Source organism: Sebastes umbrosus, chromosome 7 (genome assembly GCF_015220745.1).
Source record: "Sebastes umbrosus isolate fSebUmb1 chromosome 7, fSebUmb1.pri, whole genome shotgun sequence".
Classification (NCBI taxonomy): domain Eukaryota; kingdom Metazoa; phylum Chordata; class Actinopteri; order Perciformes; family Sebastidae; genus Sebastes; species Sebastes umbrosus.
In genome coordinates, this window is record NC_051275.1 from 32919161 (window position 1) to 32936281 (window position 17121).

A 17121-nucleotide genomic window follows, 5' to 3' on the forward strand; every position below is an offset into this window, starting at 1 on the left:
AAGATTTTGCTCCTTCTATCTCTGCTTTGCTCTTTATCTGCGAGATGTTTTGAACGTCGGCTTTTGGCTCTGGGCAGGTAGTGTCTGTTTGGCGTGTCTAAACTTGTTTGCTGAAACATTTTTAACTTGCACAAATGCAAATTTGCCTCTTTGTGTACAGTGTGGTGTAACATTGTCTTCCACAGTGTCTTTGATGCTACAACGGAGGTGCCCTAAAGAGTAAATGGCAGAGCTCTGTCAAGGGAAACTTTGACGACTTTCAACCGGCTTTGTATCGATGCATTGTGGGTGGTTTGCTCAAATTAACGATGTTCGGCTTCACTCCGTATTATCGGCAAAGAACGTACAGTATATTACCAAGAAGTGAAACTCAATTGTTCGTTCCATTGCAATGTCAGCGCCCAGCAGCAATGCTACTCTTCCACCATTTTGGACTGAAAGCGACTACCGGACGTCAGTAAAACATCCGCCTAAAAAGTGCCGTACAAATGTAAAACAAAATCATTTCTATTGTATTGTCTTATCCTACCAAAATGGCCTGTGTTGAACAATAAAATATTCTAAATATAATAAGCGTTTTCAGTCCAAAATGGCAGCAGCGGCTGTTGTAAAAAAGAAAACACCGGAGTTTCGACTGTTTGCTTCTATACTCTTTATCGCCTGCCAGCAATAGTCTGGTGGCCGATCATCACTGCCGGGAAATGGGGAGCTCCGGTAACACGGAGGGAAGCCGAACATCGTTCGTTTGCACATACCACCCACAATGCAACAATACAAAGCCGTTCAAAATCTGCAAAGTTTCCCTTTAACTTCAATCCAAGGCCAGCTGAGAGTAATCCACATCAGGCACACAACAATAACTTTAGGTATCCAGAAAACTTAAAACTATTTTCTGAATAGACGTTTAAAAACTCACAACGCAACAAGTACATAATTGCTAATATTGAAATGTGTACTTTAATATTATTAGTATTGATTGATTTACTACAGTTTGATCGATCAAGAATATATTAACTTGGGTAAAGTTTCTTTGAAAACCTCTATAAATAAAATGTATTATTATGAACTGACAATGTGCAAAAATATCCATGTTTTAGGATATTTAAAGTCAGATATGTGTTCATTTTGTACAGCTGGTGTTTTATTTTTTAAATTTAAGTTAAGAAATGTTGGTCCATATTCTCATAATTTGGAATGACAAAAACTGGACTGTGGCGCAAAACCGCTGAAGTAAACACATTTTCTGATTATCTTTGACAGTATAATTAGATTGACCTGCGCATTGTAAAGGCAAAACACATTTAAATAACTTCTTTAGCTTAACTTCTCCGTCTTAAACCAAATGTAACATTTATATTTTGACAAACGTTTTGATCATTGTGCAAACAACTTGACGTCCATGTGCTTCTATAAAAAGATAATCCGCATCAATATGCCTGTTTCTCTTTAGAAAACATAAATAACGTTTTTTTTTCCAGTGTCGATAAAAGAAGAGTACTAAAAGGGCACACTAGCATTAGGAAACGCCTAATACGTCAAACGTAAAATTAATTGCATTACAGATTATTAACATTTGTTAACCTGCAAATGACATGGTCGGGTTTAAAAGTAGCATGATTTTTTTTCTTTAATTTTAAAGTTAATAGTTAACTGAGTTTGTTTCTAAACTAAAACCAGGAGGGAATGATATTCAATTTCAAGTGAACAGGAAGGAAAGGTTATAGTGCAACGTAGATTAGTCGGTGTGTGACCCCACTGTGCTAATCACTTTTTGGACACACTTGTCATGACCAGAGATAAACATCATACTATTAAGCTCACTGTGAAACTTCCTCAAATATTAATTTGTTATTACTTCTAAATGAGGGATTGTTAACAAATTTGCAAATTAGATTTTTGACATTGTTTCCAGTTGTGACAACTATCTCCGTTTTTCTCAAAGTGGGGAGTCCACTTTCGTGTCGGACATCAGATATGAGCGATAAGTGTGTGAACGTCTTTCCAGTGAATCTGTGGGGAGGTGTTGTGTGAAGAAGGTGAGTGTTAGCTGGTACCACTGAGTGAACCTCGTCTCGTCAGGCTCTGCGTGCTGGAGCTTAGACCTCGAACATCCGTCAAACGGCTCGACTGAGGAACAAAACACAAACCATTAATGTTACTGTGTGACAGATCTCTGTGAGTAGATGTACTGCTTAAGTACAAGAGTAAATTTAACATTTAATGAAGACATTGAACAGGATTGTAACAATTAATGGGACAAATGCAGAACTGAAAACTAATTTGGATTTTTTTGTAAAATTGTTGTGGGTTTAGTTCTAGCAATATCGAAATTCAGTTCAGTTTTTGACTTTTTTTTTTATAACAGACTGACTTTTGCGTGACATTTTTATGACATACTATAGTATCACTTTTTTATAACATACTTCACACTTTCAACATACTATATGACAACGTTTTATCACTTTTGTGACATAAAGTTCTAGTATAGCATGACTTCTTTATGACTTTTTAAAAACTTTTTTCCGACATAGTATCTAGAGCTGTAACATTGTATTGACTGACGCTTTTAAACTGAAGTCTGGTATATCTGTGGATTAGGTGTGTCGCAATTCTCCAAATCCACAATTTAATTTTTTCGACATACTATACTATGATTTTTTTCATGAAATCTTTTGATAAACTATATGACTTTTTTTTGCCATGAAATTTTTCAACATACTATACCATGACTTTTTTTCATTAAAATTTTACAACATAATATACTATGACTTTTTTAATGACATTTTTCGACATATAATACTATGGCTTTTTTTTGCCATGAAATTTTTCAACATACTATACTATGATTTCTTTTCATGAAATTTATCGACATACTGTACTATGACTTTTGTTCATTAAATCTTTCGTCATACTTTACTATGATTTTTTTTCATGAAAATTTTCGACACGCTACTATGACGTTTTTTGCCACGAAATTTTTCAACATACTATACTATAACTTTTTATGATGTTTTTTGGCATACACCCTGACTTTTTTTTTTTTTTTTTTTTTTTTACTTTTTTTTCAGAAAGTATACTTTGACGTTTTTTTTCTTTAATTTTTTCCAAATAATAAAATTACTTTTTTTGACACACTGTACTATACTATCACTTTTTTTCGACAAAGTATACTATCACTTTTTAATGACTTCTTTCGACATAGTAAGACTTTTTGTTGTACTTTTTTCGACATACTATTTTATGACTTTTTGACATAATGTACTATGACCTTTTTACTATGACGTTTTCCAACCTGACTTTATGATTTTTTCGACATACTATGACATTGTTTCACTTGACATTCTTCTCACCTGTGCGCTGTCCAGATTCTCTCTGGCTCCAACATTCAACACATTCAGAGAGTTTGCCCTCTTCATTCTGAAAACAGCACAGAATATCATAATGAATGTTTTATCTATATAAAAGGGCATAATATCACTAAACACACACTAAACTTCTACAAGCTCAGTTTTATCGACTTGGAAAAGAGGTTGTTGGAGAAAATGCCCTGCTGCCAGCACTGGTTTAATATCAACAGTCTAAAAGTATAAATTTCAATGACAAAATCAGGATACATCTATGAGCTAATGGTTTCAACTACAGTTAGGACCCTTCTCAAACCAGATCTTCCCCACTCCCACTCCGTGACAGAGTGAACCCTTATTGTAGTCACACTCGCAGCTGAATGAAGCACCCTTCTTTGAGGTGTAGGGTATAAATAAAGGGGCAAGCTTTGGGACAAACTTCCCTATCTCGGACAGAAACAGAAACTGTTGTAACTTTTCGTAACCATGGTTTTGTATCAAGAGGCAACTGTTATAAACAGTACTAATAATAAGCTACATCAGTAGCAGATTGGGCAGTGAGGTGGCGGACTCATTACATTCATTCCATATTAAATAGCCCTAAGCTTATGGAGAAAAATCTGAATCTGGTTTATTGCCAAGCAGGTTTTCACATACAAGGAATTTGCTTTGGTGTTTTGGTGCATAAACAAAAAACATAAATATAGAATTAAAAAAAAGACATTACAATTAAAATATTAAAAAAAAAATAGGCCTGCTTTTCAAAAAATATGTACAGTATTTCTGTTTAAAGAAAAAAAACTTGGCAGGAATGTGCAAAGATATATTCTAGGGGATGTGCAAAGGTTCAGAGTATTAAGAATTAAAAGAATATACAATATAAAGAGAAACTAAAGTTAACATTTACACTCATGGTTCTTTCTTCTTCTACTCTGATGTTGTATAAGCTGCTTGAAATATACAAAACTTTACAATCAAATGAACACATCTGGTTTTCTATTCTAGACAATTGATACAAAATGTATCCTTGAAGTTGTTAACGCCTGTATGAAATATTAAACATCTATGTTAGTTTGAGCAGTTTAAGTTTGTTCGGGTAGTTGCGTGGACCCTCAACGCGAACGTGCAAACACAGTGGCAGTGGGGAGGGAGAGGGTGTAGTGGGTGGTTTGAGAAAGGCCCTTAAACTCACAGTGGGGGATTAACATCTTCGAAACAGAATATTACCCAGCATTCCTCGGGGTAGTTTCCTCCATTCCAACTCCTCTCAGCTTGCGGACCAGTTTCTCGCTGCTTCGACGTATCGACTCTCTGAGTTTGGTGAAAGAGCCGCTGCGCTTCAGGCTACTGAGCCCGTCCTGTCCGGAGCCGCTGTCCTCGGCACCGGACCAGCTGGGACGACCATCGCCTGGAGGACGGACAGACAGAATGACAAACAGCAACAAGTTCAAGTATACGTTTATTGTAATGTTTATCAAAATACAGATAAATGCTTGTGCTCAGTTGCACTCTCTGCCTTACACAAGGGCTCTATATAATGGTTTTCAAAAATCTATGTTAAGTATGTGATATATTTCCAATTAAGAAGTACATAATAAATGCACAGATGAGATGGTGAGGCTTCAGCTAGGCACAACCCTATTTTGACATAATTCTAATAGTTTTGGGAATATATCCAGTCATACAGTATATAGTGAAATGCACTTTCAGATTTGCATATCATAGAAGACTGGACTATTGGCCCTGGCGGAGGGCTGCGCTCTCTAGTTGCAAATGTCATCATAATGAATAAAATTGATGGCTTTAAATAAAAAAACAAGATACAGGTTGCATTAAAATCACTGTAAAATACAGCATGTAGTTGTAGCATGTAGTAAACCAAAATGACAAATACACAACAAAAATATATAATAATGCTTCTTTAAAAAGAACAGTTTTGTACCTTCTACAGATCCAAACTCCTTTTCATGTGCTCTGGTCAGGATCTCTTTGTAAAGAGCTTCAGCTTGTCTGTATTTCCCCTGCTTAAGATAGCAGGATGCCTGAGAAAGAAAAAAGAAACAGGAAAGTAGATTTAAGAGAAGGTTTCAGTGAGAAGAAGGTGACAAAAAAAGTAAAATGATGTAGTTCGATTAGCAGTTCAGACTTTATAGTTTTAATATATATATATATATTAGGGCTGTCAAAGTTAACGCAAATTTGTTTTAATGCCACTAATTTCTTTAATGCAATCCATCTTTCGGAGGTTGTAGCGGGCTCAGTTTTAAAGCTAGAGTGAAGATGCTGGTATCATATGAAACCATGTCATACTAGCTTTTCGCAAAGGAGGCTAAATAACGCTCAAACCTGCGCTACATTTTGGCGAGGAAAAACTGTCATGTCCATTTTTAAAGGGGTCCCTTGACCTCTGACCTCCAGATATGTGGATGAAAATGGGTTCTGTGGGTACCCACGAGTCTCCCCTTTACAGACATGCCCACTTTATGATAATCACATGCAGTTTGGGGCAAGTCATAGTCAAGTCAGCACACTGACACACTGACAGCTGTTGTTGCCTGTTGGGCTGCAGTTTGCCATGTTATGATTTGAGCAGATGTTTTATGCTAAATGCAGTGCCTGTCAGGGTTTCTGGACAATATTTGTCATTGTTTTGTGTTGTTAATTGATTTTCCAATAATAAATATATACATACATTTACATAAAGCAAGTATTTTTGCCCACTCCCATGTTGATAAGAGAATTAAATACTATCATGGGCAATCATGCAATTACTCGCTATTAAATATTTTAATCGATTGACAGCCCTCATAAATGAATATTTAAAAAACTCTTTCCCTATCTCTCGTCTCTAAATGTAGCACTTGAAGTAGTTCAGCGTATTTGATGCACTTTTGGGGTTGTACCCACATGGTTGAATGTTGTGAGCATCAGCTAAATAAATGTAATATAATGTAATCATTTATAGTTTTCAATTTGTCATCACCTTTATGAATTGAAAATCTTGACAGTAATGATTTGATGCAGAATTCAAAACACATCAGACATGACATCAAGGTTTCCTCTCACCAGGTTGTTCTTGGTCTTGGCCACGTTGGCGTCGTCTGGTCCCAGTTTGCTCTGGTAGATGTGCAGAGCGCGTTCGTAGTACTTCTCCACCTCCTGGTACTTCCCCTGGTTCTGACACAGCAGAGCCAGGTTGTTCAGCTGCTTGGCCACATCTGGGTGGTCTGTACCCAGAACCTGAGGGGGGGTTCGCACACAAAATACACTATGAGCATGAAAGATACATTATTTTTTCCATAACAATGACAGTGGAGGACATTCAGATTCTTTACTTAAGAAACAGTGGCGATACAACACTGTAAAATACTCTTACAAGTTTAAATACTCTTACAAATTTAAAAATGTCATAGAAATGTCATAGTAGCCTATAGTAGTCATAAAAAAATGTCATAAAAACTCAATAAATGTCATAGTATAGTATGTCATAAAAAATCATAAATGTAATTAAAATGTCATAAAAAATGTCACAAAAAGTCATTAAAAATGACAGAAATGTCATAGTATAGTAGGTCATAAGCATGTCATAAAACATATATTCATAGTATAGTCATGAGTGTATTAATACAAATGTGTGTGTGTTCTCTCACCTTCTCTCGGATCTCCAGAGCTCTTTTACACAGCGGCTCTGCTTCCTTGTATTTTCCTCTTTTCCCATAAAGCACTGCCAGGTTGTTGAGCGTCGCCGCCACCTGCACAAAACACACAATGTACATTACATACCAACTTAGTCTGATCTAAGCTACATAAAAACAAAACAAAAAAACTTAAAAAGGGTAAAAATACAAATATTTCGTGGTAATACAGAGAGGCAGCGCTCCCAGCTAACAATGAGACAGAGACTCAAATATTTGTTATTATACATCCTGACAACAAGATGTTCCCAAGAAAAAAACATTGCCTCCAAAAGGTTTCACAGTGATAAGACAAAATCATGAAAAGTAAAGTAAAATAAATAGAACAAAAGACAAACAAAACAAACAGAATTTAGTCCAGGTTAGATTCAGTATGTGTCAGTGTTAATTAAACCATCTCATTAAACTGCAGCTGGTTTATTAAAGGAGGCTAACTCACAGCCGGATGGTCGATTCCCAGAGTTTTCTCTCTGATCTCCAACGCGTCGTTCAGCAGGTTGGCTGCTTCTTTGTATTTGTTCTGATCTCTGTAGAGAAAAACATGTCACACTGTTTGTCACCTCAGATCAAATGTTTCATATAAAATCACTTGGTTTTGGTAAATGGAGCTCTCAGTGCAGGAACATTGTTTTGTTGAATATTGTTTTTTATTCTATAGAGAGCTTTAAGATTAAAGATTAAGATTATTGTTATGGTATTGATGAAAAAGCTGACGTAAACAGATAGCAACCTTCAGTTAACAAAGTTGTAAGAATTAATTTGCTAAATAATGTAAGCGGTGAAAATACTCTAAATATAGCGTACACTTAAACTGATATCAATTTTTGTAGGTGTCTAAAATCTGTTTTGCTGCTGCGCCCGTCCACAGCAGTACATCACTTTGCTCCCGTGCTGGTACTCCGGTCTGTTTCTCCAAACTGGAGACGAGCCAACCATCATCTACTGTAGATAATACACTGACTATGATAAGTACCTCATACAACCCCACTTAAAAACACCTGAACTATCCCTTTAAATATAAATATCCAATATTTTTAATATAAGCGGATGTTACACAGAGTCTTGACATCATATCCGGGGGATAATGTCAGTAAATTTGAGTGAAATACAGATTTATCCCGTGCGAATGCGTTGCACGAAACACAGAAATGGGGCGGGGGGGATTTCTAAATCACATGAGGTAACCAGGTAATACCAGTCCCATGCCAATAAGGCTAAAGTGTTGTTTTGTTGCCATGGTGACTGCTCTCACCTGTATACCAGCGCCAGAATATTCAGCATGGTGGCTACGTCTGGGTGGGTGTGTCCTGAGGACTTCTCCAGGTCTTCCAAAGCCTGTTGAGACATTAAAATAAGACATTTGATCTGTACATAATGATTTACACTTTTTGAAATACTGCATTTCTACATTAATTTCTGAACTCTCGGCAGGCAAACTGTTGTCAGGCGAGCGGTCACACGAGAGCGAATCAATTGTAATTTTTGGCCAAACACTTGTACGGTCACACATAAGGGTCCAGTGTGTTACCAGAGGGGAATCAGGCTTGCTGTGGATTTGGGGACTTTAACCTCTTTGGTGGGAAAGGAGCCAGAGCTAATACAGTACAGTACTGTTTTTTTCCTTTTGTTGTGGGACCAAATCAACAACACTTTTAAGGTACTAAACAAGTGACCAGTTGGAGATGAACACCCCTCTTACCTGTTTGCAGAGCGGTACAGCGACCTCGTAGCGACCCTGTGATGCGTACTGGATGACCAGGTTGTGGAGTGTTCGAAGGCGAGCGGGAATCTCGTAGCCGCCCTGCTGGGCTGCGGCTGCAGCGCTGCTGTGGTGAGGCTGGGACACTGAACAGCAATAAACAGACAAATACAACACAGAAATTCAGAATTTGATACAAGCCTGGACTTGATGTAAGCAATTAATAACAAGTTTGAGTCACGTTTCATTAATTATTAAGTAAATTAATGAAATCAGGTACATTAACTGAAATTGTTGTTCAATTATCAACAGTTTTTGTTTTCTTTAAAGCTGCAGTTTGTGAGTTAGAGCAAATATGATAAAAAGTTATTTATTGGTGGAGGTTTTTGACCCGACTGTTTCCAACATGGTGACCGGGTCACAAACTTTCTCATTTTACAGCTAAACAGTGCACTACAAGATGTTTCTGAAAACAATTGAGGAGAGAAATAGGCATTACAGTAACAGAATATTGATTCATATTTGATCAGCGCTGCCTAGTATGACAGTTTGATCGGAGATTGTGAGTTTCGTGAACAGTGATTGACAGCTGCTGTAGAGACAGCTCGGCTCTCATTGGTTGTTTTCCTCCGGTCTGTGAAATCTTGCAAATGTCATTAGGAGCACTAGGAGGAGGCAGAGGAACAAGATTTCACAGCTTATCTGTCTCATGTACTACTGTCAGCATATATATTTGCTCAAATTTACTGACTGCAGCTTTAATGCTTTGTCAGTTTGTCTTCATCGCAGCCTTAAATTAACTCTTGCTGTGTAGCTGCAATAAAAACAGTGCCATTTCTGTAGTCATGGTGTGACTCTAAACTCATGTTGCATTGTTTTCAGAAAAAGAAGGTGCTGTTATGCAAGATAACTTCAGACAAGATTAACAAGTAGATTCTCTGCCTGCTTTTATAGAACAAATTGAGCTGGATAATCATTTCAATATCATGTTTTACTCTGGAGAGATCCCGAAACTCATTATCACTGCATGAGACTAAAATTTGACATCAGAGCTTGAAATGTCTTTGCTGTGTGTGAAGAGTTGTTACTCAAAAATACCACAAGCAGCAGCAGTAACACTCTGAGTTTATCTATGAACAATGAAGACTGTCATACTGTTAATAAGCTGCACACCTCTATTAATCAAAGAGAGGATTTGTAATAAATGTACACATAAACAACATGCGTGAGACGGGAGAAACCAAATAGACATTAAAAGGATCAGTTCACCCAAATTACATAAGCATTTTCCCACCAGTGCTATCTGACCATGCAGTCAGTTTGAGTTTTATTTTCGGAGCTTTTGAAACTTCTTACACCATCCTGACAAAATGAAGGTGATTAGAAATTCTTCTGTGGTGATGCTAACATAAGGATGTCACATTTATGCAGTGAATTATTGGAAAGCATACTGTATATTACTGTTTCAGAGACATTAAAGTCTTACTCTGCGACTGTTCCTCATCTTCGGTAGGAAAGAGGTCATCCAGAGACTCTTTGGTGGAAGACGTGTCTTTGTCGTCCTGAAGTGAGAAACAAACAAACTCAGCAAAGACGGAATTGCTTTTAAAAGATCTTATCATATTCTCAATATTTCTCAATGTGAACAATATACAGTAAATGTTAATAAGGGTGTCAATTCTGATTTTTTGAAACATTTAGAAGTGGTGGCTCACGGCAGCACACAGCTGTTTTCTGCAAACAAACATCAATAAACACATTGTACGCTACCTGTCCAGCACCAAACTGCAGACAGACACAGTTAGCGACTATCGGGTGAACATAGTTGAACATTTAGCAGCTAAAGAGACAGATATTTCCCTCAGGAGCTGGTGGAGACCAAAAACAGAGCTAAAAACAGTGAATGCTGGACTTAAATTCACAATGTTAATGCTTTTCTATCTCTGTTGGATGTGTAAATAGGTAACTGATTGCTAAAGTAACACACCATAACAACTTTAGAAGGTGATAAGGTGTCAGGGCTGTGTGTCTGTCAGCTTGTTGTGGAGATCCTCTGCCCCCTAGAGGCATTAATAGACAACTACTGCAGCTTTAAGAACAAGTTTTAATGTTGGCTGTCCTGACTACACTTAAAAACTTAAAAAGGTGCAATGCGTAAGATACGGCCTGAATTTTAGTTTAAAACATTTAAAAAAAATAAACTAACATTATCAACAGCATGTGAAGAGGTTACAGGGTTGAGGAGATATCTACTGAAATGAGCATGCTAACCAGCTAGCCCCGGCCCGTCCTGTCTTGTCTTGTAACACCACTAGAGTACCTCGAGAGGCGATGGTGAGTCACTGTAGCGTCCAGTCTGCCCTCAGTCCAACATGACAGGCTGAAGAAGTAGAGCTGCCGCCTACGGCTTGTTTATCACGTTGAATGTACAAAGGCCGTGTTTGTTTTGATTGTTTGTTTATTGATAAAATCAAAAGTGGCAGAAACGAGATTCGTATTTTTGTTTTGTAACGTAAACTACAGGCCGACGTCACACATGAAGATTGTAGCGTTGCTCTCAGAGTTTCGTTAGTTAGGTCAAATTTTGCGTATTCTTGCCCTGCTGTTAGTTATATTGTGTGGACCCGGTATTAGAGGTGAAATGCTGCCCCCTATTTGTTTGGAGCATGTCGCCAGGCATTACACAGTGCACCTTTAAAAAAAACTCTAAACTAAACTAAAAACCTGTCTCAGGTTTTAGTGGAATCAAGTTCATATTTCAGCCTGTTTTCCCTGAATACACACAGAAACATCCAGATAAAGGTCATATCTTGTTTTCCACATTTGATTCTTTGTTACTTGAACAGCTAGTTGGCTGGTGAAGTATTGACAATAAACTCTTCCTGAACAAACACACACACTTGTTATTTGTGTTTGCGTGCAGTTTGTCGCCGCCTCACCAGCTGCGGCTCCTCCAGGTCGTATTTGCGTATGGAGGACATGAACTGCAGGTGTCTGTTCTGCTCCTCCAGGGTGACCACCTCCTGCTCCTTGTCCTGCAGTCGCTGCTGAGCACCTGCCAGCTCGTCCCTCAACCACTGGTTCTCCTGACAGAGACGACGCACCTGAGGAGGACGATGCAAAGAAAGAGAAGGAGGAGAATGTGACAAAGCAGGGGGAGGGAAAGGAAGAAGAAAGGAAAGAAATGAAAGAACAGGGTGGAAAGGGAAAGGAAAGGAAGGTGGAGGAAAAAGATGGATGTGGGAAGAAAATAAAAAATACAATGAAGGATTTAACAACGTCAGAGAGCCTCCAATCTGCTCTTCATCTCTTCAGTTATTCTCTTTTTTTAACATGCCCTGCAGAAACTCACCTGAGCACGCAGCTTCTGTTTCTCTGCCTCCAGTGAACCCAGGTGAGCCGACAACGCCATCATCACCTGGAGGGACGAGAGACAACTGAAACATTACATGACGTACAGATGAAAAACACCTCATGAACTTAGAAACCAAAAATTAAACATTAGAAAAACACATGAAAAACACTTTCCTGGGCAAAATAATTAAGAAGTGAATGCTCATCTAATACTGCATATTATATACACTGTCATTTCTGCACTTTTACTTTTAACCCTTACAGACCCACTTAGACCCATTTTTGTCTTTTTTAGGGGGTAAAGGAGGTCTTTGGGGGGAGATAGCAGGTCAACAGTAGATGTCACATAGAAGTGGTGTACATCATCTGTAAGCTGGGAACCTGAAGATTAATTAGAGATGCAGTTCAGCACTGTGTGTCAAGTTGTTCTAGTCATAAATCAGAATCCCATGCTCTATTATGTCTCATAAGTTGTTGCAGCAATTTTTGGGTTGATACCATTTGTTATACAGATTTGGTGCTAAATTTAACAATTTTTTACCACTCGAGAATTGATAAAAAATTATCAGAAATTCCTCCAAAATACCACATTAAGACACCAAGACCTTCCTGTGATTTGGTATCAAAACCTGACATGACATTTGGAGATTTCTTAGAAACATCCTTATTGTCAATATGTACAGTGTGTTTTTAGAGCTTTTCCCCTGAAAACAGCTGCTTGTTGTTGCTGAAAGCGTTGCTATGAGAGCGATTAAAGTGAACAAAAAAAGTGAAGTTGTGGATCATAAAAACAAAACAATGAGCTTAAAGATGCTACAATGCTCCGCAGAGCTTATAGCGGCTTTAAGATACCACAAATAATACGTCATAATGGCTTTACCTCTATTCTATTCGTACCTGTGCCTCGCTCAGCCCCAGCTCTATCCTCTCCAGTGATTGGCGGATGATGCCACTCTTCTCCTGCTCAACGCTGCCGCTCTCCGGCGCCGGCCGGCTCTCCATCGCCTCCTGCAGGTTCTCCAGCAGACCGCGGTTCTCTCCTCTCAGCGCCTCCAGCCCGGCGATCACCTGCTGCGTGTTGCACAGAATCTCCTCCGCCGACAACATGGCTGCAACTCTGAGGTTCCTCCTCTCACAACAACTGACCTGGGAACAACACAAAGAGGTACACATAAATAGTAGAAGAAGTCATTATAGCAATACTTGTAGTAGTGGTAGTAAAAGGAGCAGTAGTGGTAGAGGTAGAAGCAATAAAAGCAGGTCTAGTGGTGTCAGTAGAGGTAGTAGAATATTTAAGAGTAGTAGTAATAGTAGTAAAAGTGGCAGTAGTGCAGTTGTAGTAGTAGAAGTTGTGGGGCAGCAATAGTAGTGGCATAGAAATACTTAAGTAGTAGCCTGTCAGTATTAAAAGCAGCAGTACAAGTACTACCAGTAGAATGGGTAGCAAATGGAAGCAGTAGGACTAGCAGCACCAGCTTTGAAAGTACTTGTGGTATCAGTAGAAGTAGCAGAATAGTAGTAGTAATAAAATAACACTAGTAGAAGTGGCAGTAATACTAGCAGTTGTAGTAGTGGTAGTCGTGGCACAGCAGCAGTAGTAGTAGAATTAGTAGCAGTACTAGTAGCAGTAGTGTCAGTACTTGTGGTACCAGTAGAGGTAGTGTTATATTCAGCAGCTATAGTAGTATAATATTAGTGGAAGTGGCAGTTGTAAAAGCAGTTGTAGTATTAGTAGTCATGACAGAGCAGTAGTAGTTGTAGTAGTAGTAGTAGTAGTAGTAGTAGCGTAGCAGAGGAAGCAATACAAGTACTACAAGTAGATTTAGCAGCGAACAGTAGCTATTCGTGACAGGAGAAGATGCTGGAGAAGTAATAGTAGTAGCAGTATTAGTTGTAGTAGTAGAAGTACTGTAGTAAGAAACAACTTTATCTTCAAAAATATGAAGATTGGTTTTGATGCACAGTCTTTACATGCAAGCCAACTTGAAATTATACCAGCAAATAATTCTTAATTGCAGTATATTTAGAAGTCAGAAAACTATTATTTCAGCTTTAACTCAGCTGGTGAACAATAGCTGACATTGAAGAATTTATAAAGTAAAAACAGGAGAAGATGTTTGGTTGTGGATTGGACAAGAGACTCATTCTGCAGGCTGAATCTACACAGAGGCTGTGATTTACTGTTGATTTCTCTCATTAAATTCACTTCAGTCAATAAATAGATCTGATTATAAATGTAGGGAGATGGGATAAAGACATGGCTTCTGCCCAAGTATTGAAATTAATTTCTTTGGTTCTAATATTCAGTAACAGCTGGCTCTAGACAGTAATAAATGGTGAAGTAAATACAAACTGTCAGCAACTTTACCAAAACAAACATATGATGGTTTTCAGTTTCCTCTTTACTGAGAGGAGAAGTGGGCATATAAAACAAATGTTGAAGTACATGCATTAGGATGTAGACAGTTTTGGTTTCATTCTGTCACAAACAACCTTCACATAACTCCTTGTCCAAATAATCACAACACAAAATAATAAATAAAATGTTAAAATGTTGTCCTCTTTTCTTTCTTAACATTAAAATATAAGAAAACAAACAGACACATACACTCACAGTCTCCTTTGTTTACTGTAGGTGGCCCAACAGGCCTTGGGGTCTTTGTTTTTAACCAGGAATAATGTATTTTTAGGGTAATTTAAACCCAAAAGGAGCCTCCGCGCTAATATAATGAATATGGGTTGTAAGTGGGTTTGTCCACAGTTTCTATGTTGGCCCCATGCACTAATTTCCCATTAGTGACTCAACTAGGACCCACATGGGGAGCCCATTTGGGACCAACTTAGTTGATCCAAGTGGGCCCCAGATAAGATGCCCATTTTGGGCCCATACCTACTCGGTACCCAGGTACCCCCCAGCATAACCCATGTAGGGCCCACATAACCATGTTGGCTGGGTATCCTAGCTTTTATTTTTAGCTTGTTTTTATTTTCCTATATTTAATGTTTTTATGTTTTTATAACTGTTTTAATTATGTCCTAATGTGAAGTAAATACAAACTGTCAGCAACTTTACTAAACACAAACATATGATGGTTTTCAGTTTCCTCTTTACTGAGAGGAGAAGTGGGCATATAACACAAATGTTGAAGTACATGCATTAGATAGATAGATAGATAGATAGATAGATAGATAGATAGATAGATAGATAGATAGTAACTGTATTGATCCCGAGGGAAATTCAAGTTTCCAGCATCACAGTTCCATAGTGCAAAAACATGTTAGTAAAAAGGCAGTAAAAAAGTTAGTAGTGCAAAGTACAAAAAAAATAAACCAGATATAAAAATACAAGGAGATGAAGAAAACTGTTAAAACTGAATATAGTGCAGGGTAACAGCTGTGATACAGGACTATTAAAAAAGTGAATATAGTGCAGAAGAGACTGTTAAAAATGAGTATAGTGCAGGGTACCTCCAGTAGCTTAGTCTATGAAAGTGAACTGTATGCATTATTATCTGTCCTGCAGATTTTATTTATTATTTTGAGTATACAACACAAAATAATAAATAAAACGTTGGCCTCTTTTCTTTCTGAACATTAAAATATAAGAAAACAAACACATATATATACTCACAGTCTCCTTTGTTTACTGTAGGTGGTGCAGCAGGCCTCAGGGTCTTTAACCAGGGTTCATGTATTTTTAGGGTAATTTAAACCAAACACAAGCCTCCTCGCTAATATAATGACGACTGCGTCACAAAACGACATATTTCTGTTCATTTACTCGTAATAAAATCATCGGCTGTACTGGATAACACATAAACGATCCCAGTGGTTGATAATAAAGCTCTGAAACACGATGTAAACACACGCAGGCTTCATTTCAGCTCCACATCAACAGAGAGGTATTTATAGCCTACCTGCTAAATCCAGGCTCCGCCGGCGGTGTTCCGTCTCTTTAGTCCTCTCTGATTAGTTCTGTTTGGAAAGCAGAACCGGTCACAGACGGAGGAACATCTCCGCTCACAGTATCCGTCAGTTTATCTACTGTTGAACAGGTGGGACGGTGAGAAACAGTAGAAGCTGTGAAGTGATTCACCTGCTGCCTCCTCGGCTCTCAGCTCCTCCTGTCATCACACAGTCATCAGCATCAAGCTGCCATAGCAACACATACAACTTCCGGTTCTCACCTTCAGAGTAAAAGTCTTAACAAGGCACATTTCATTACTATAAATCAGGGGTCACCAACCTGTGGCTCTTTGTCTCCTCTCCAGTGGCTCCCTGTGGATTTAAAAAAAAAATTAGTGGAAATGAATAACTGCTTTTTTTGTTTACATTTTCATTTTGTTTTACCATTGTTGTAGGTCTATGATACGACGATACGACAGAGTATTAGGGCCACATTAAGGAAAAAATAAATAAATCTGAGATTTAGAGAATAAAGACACAATATAACGAGAAAAAAGTCAAAAGTTTACGAGAAAAGAAAGTCGTAATATTATGAGAATAGTCATAATATTATAAAGTAGTAATTTTACTTGTTATTTTCTTTTATTTCGTAAAGTTATGACTTTATTCTCATATTATTATGACTTTATTCTCGTAATATTACGACTTTTTTCTCGTAAAGTTATGACATTATTCTCGTAATGTTACGACTTTTTCTTGTAAAGTTATGACTTTATTCTCGTAATATTACGACTTTTTTTTTCTGGTAAAGTTATTAACTCAATAAATGTATCACCTTAAACATAATTACATAAAGACATCAGCGCTTTTATTCTGAAGGCAACGTCTCACGACTTCCTGCATTTGTCTAGTGACGTGCGCGTTGATTGACCGCGCAGTTGAGGAGCTTACCTGATCCCATATTTCCCTCCATGCACCGCGGCGCCGGGGGCTGGTCGTGACGTCAGGCTCGTTGGAGATGAACTGAGCCTGGAGAGCAGCAGTAGCAGACCGTTTGGATTTATTTATATTTGTTTGTAAATCTATGTGGAAATGTATGACAGAGTAGTAGGGCCACATTGAG

At 38.0% G+C, this 17121-nt stretch overlaps 1 protein-coding gene across 1 annotated transcript; it reads right to left on the reverse strand.

Annotated features, from left to right (window-relative positions):
* Positions 1–1226: 1226 nt before the first annotated feature.
* Positions 1227–16269, reverse strand: klc3 (kinesin light chain 3). Its single transcript, XM_037775417.1, has 14 exons — positions 16010–16269; positions 12990–13238; positions 12091–12156; positions 11678–11842; positions 10225–10300; positions 8739–8884; positions 8292–8374; positions 7479–7566; positions 6995–7096; positions 6411–6584; positions 5287–5386; positions 4572–4752; positions 3351–3417; positions 1227–2127 (listed from the first exon to the last, which is right to left on the reverse strand). Exons 2-14 carry the CDS (start codon positions 13197–13199, stop codon positions 2044–2046), a joined length of 1542 nt encoding a protein of 513 aa, XP_037631345.1. The 5' UTR covers positions 13200–13238; positions 16010–16269; the 3' UTR covers positions 1227–2043.
* Between the last annotated feature and the right edge of the window lie 852 nt (positions 16270–17121).

What these genes read in the sequence shown, in the direction of transcription:
- klc3 (XM_037775417.1), bottom strand. Translation starts at nt 13,199, where the DNA reads ATGTTGTCGGCGGAGGAGATTCTGTGCAACACGCAGCAGGTGATCGCC. An exon ending in AACAGAAGCTGCGTGCTCAG is followed by an intron (nt 11,843 to 12,090) that starts GTGAGTTTCTGC and finishes CGTCCTCCTCAG; the next exon opens with GTGCGTCGTCTCTGTCAGGA. An exon ending in AGATGAGGAACAGTCGCAGA is followed by an intron (nt 8,885 to 10,224) that starts GTAAGACTTTAA and finishes ATTGCTGTTCAG; the next exon opens with TGTCCCAGCCTCACCACAGC.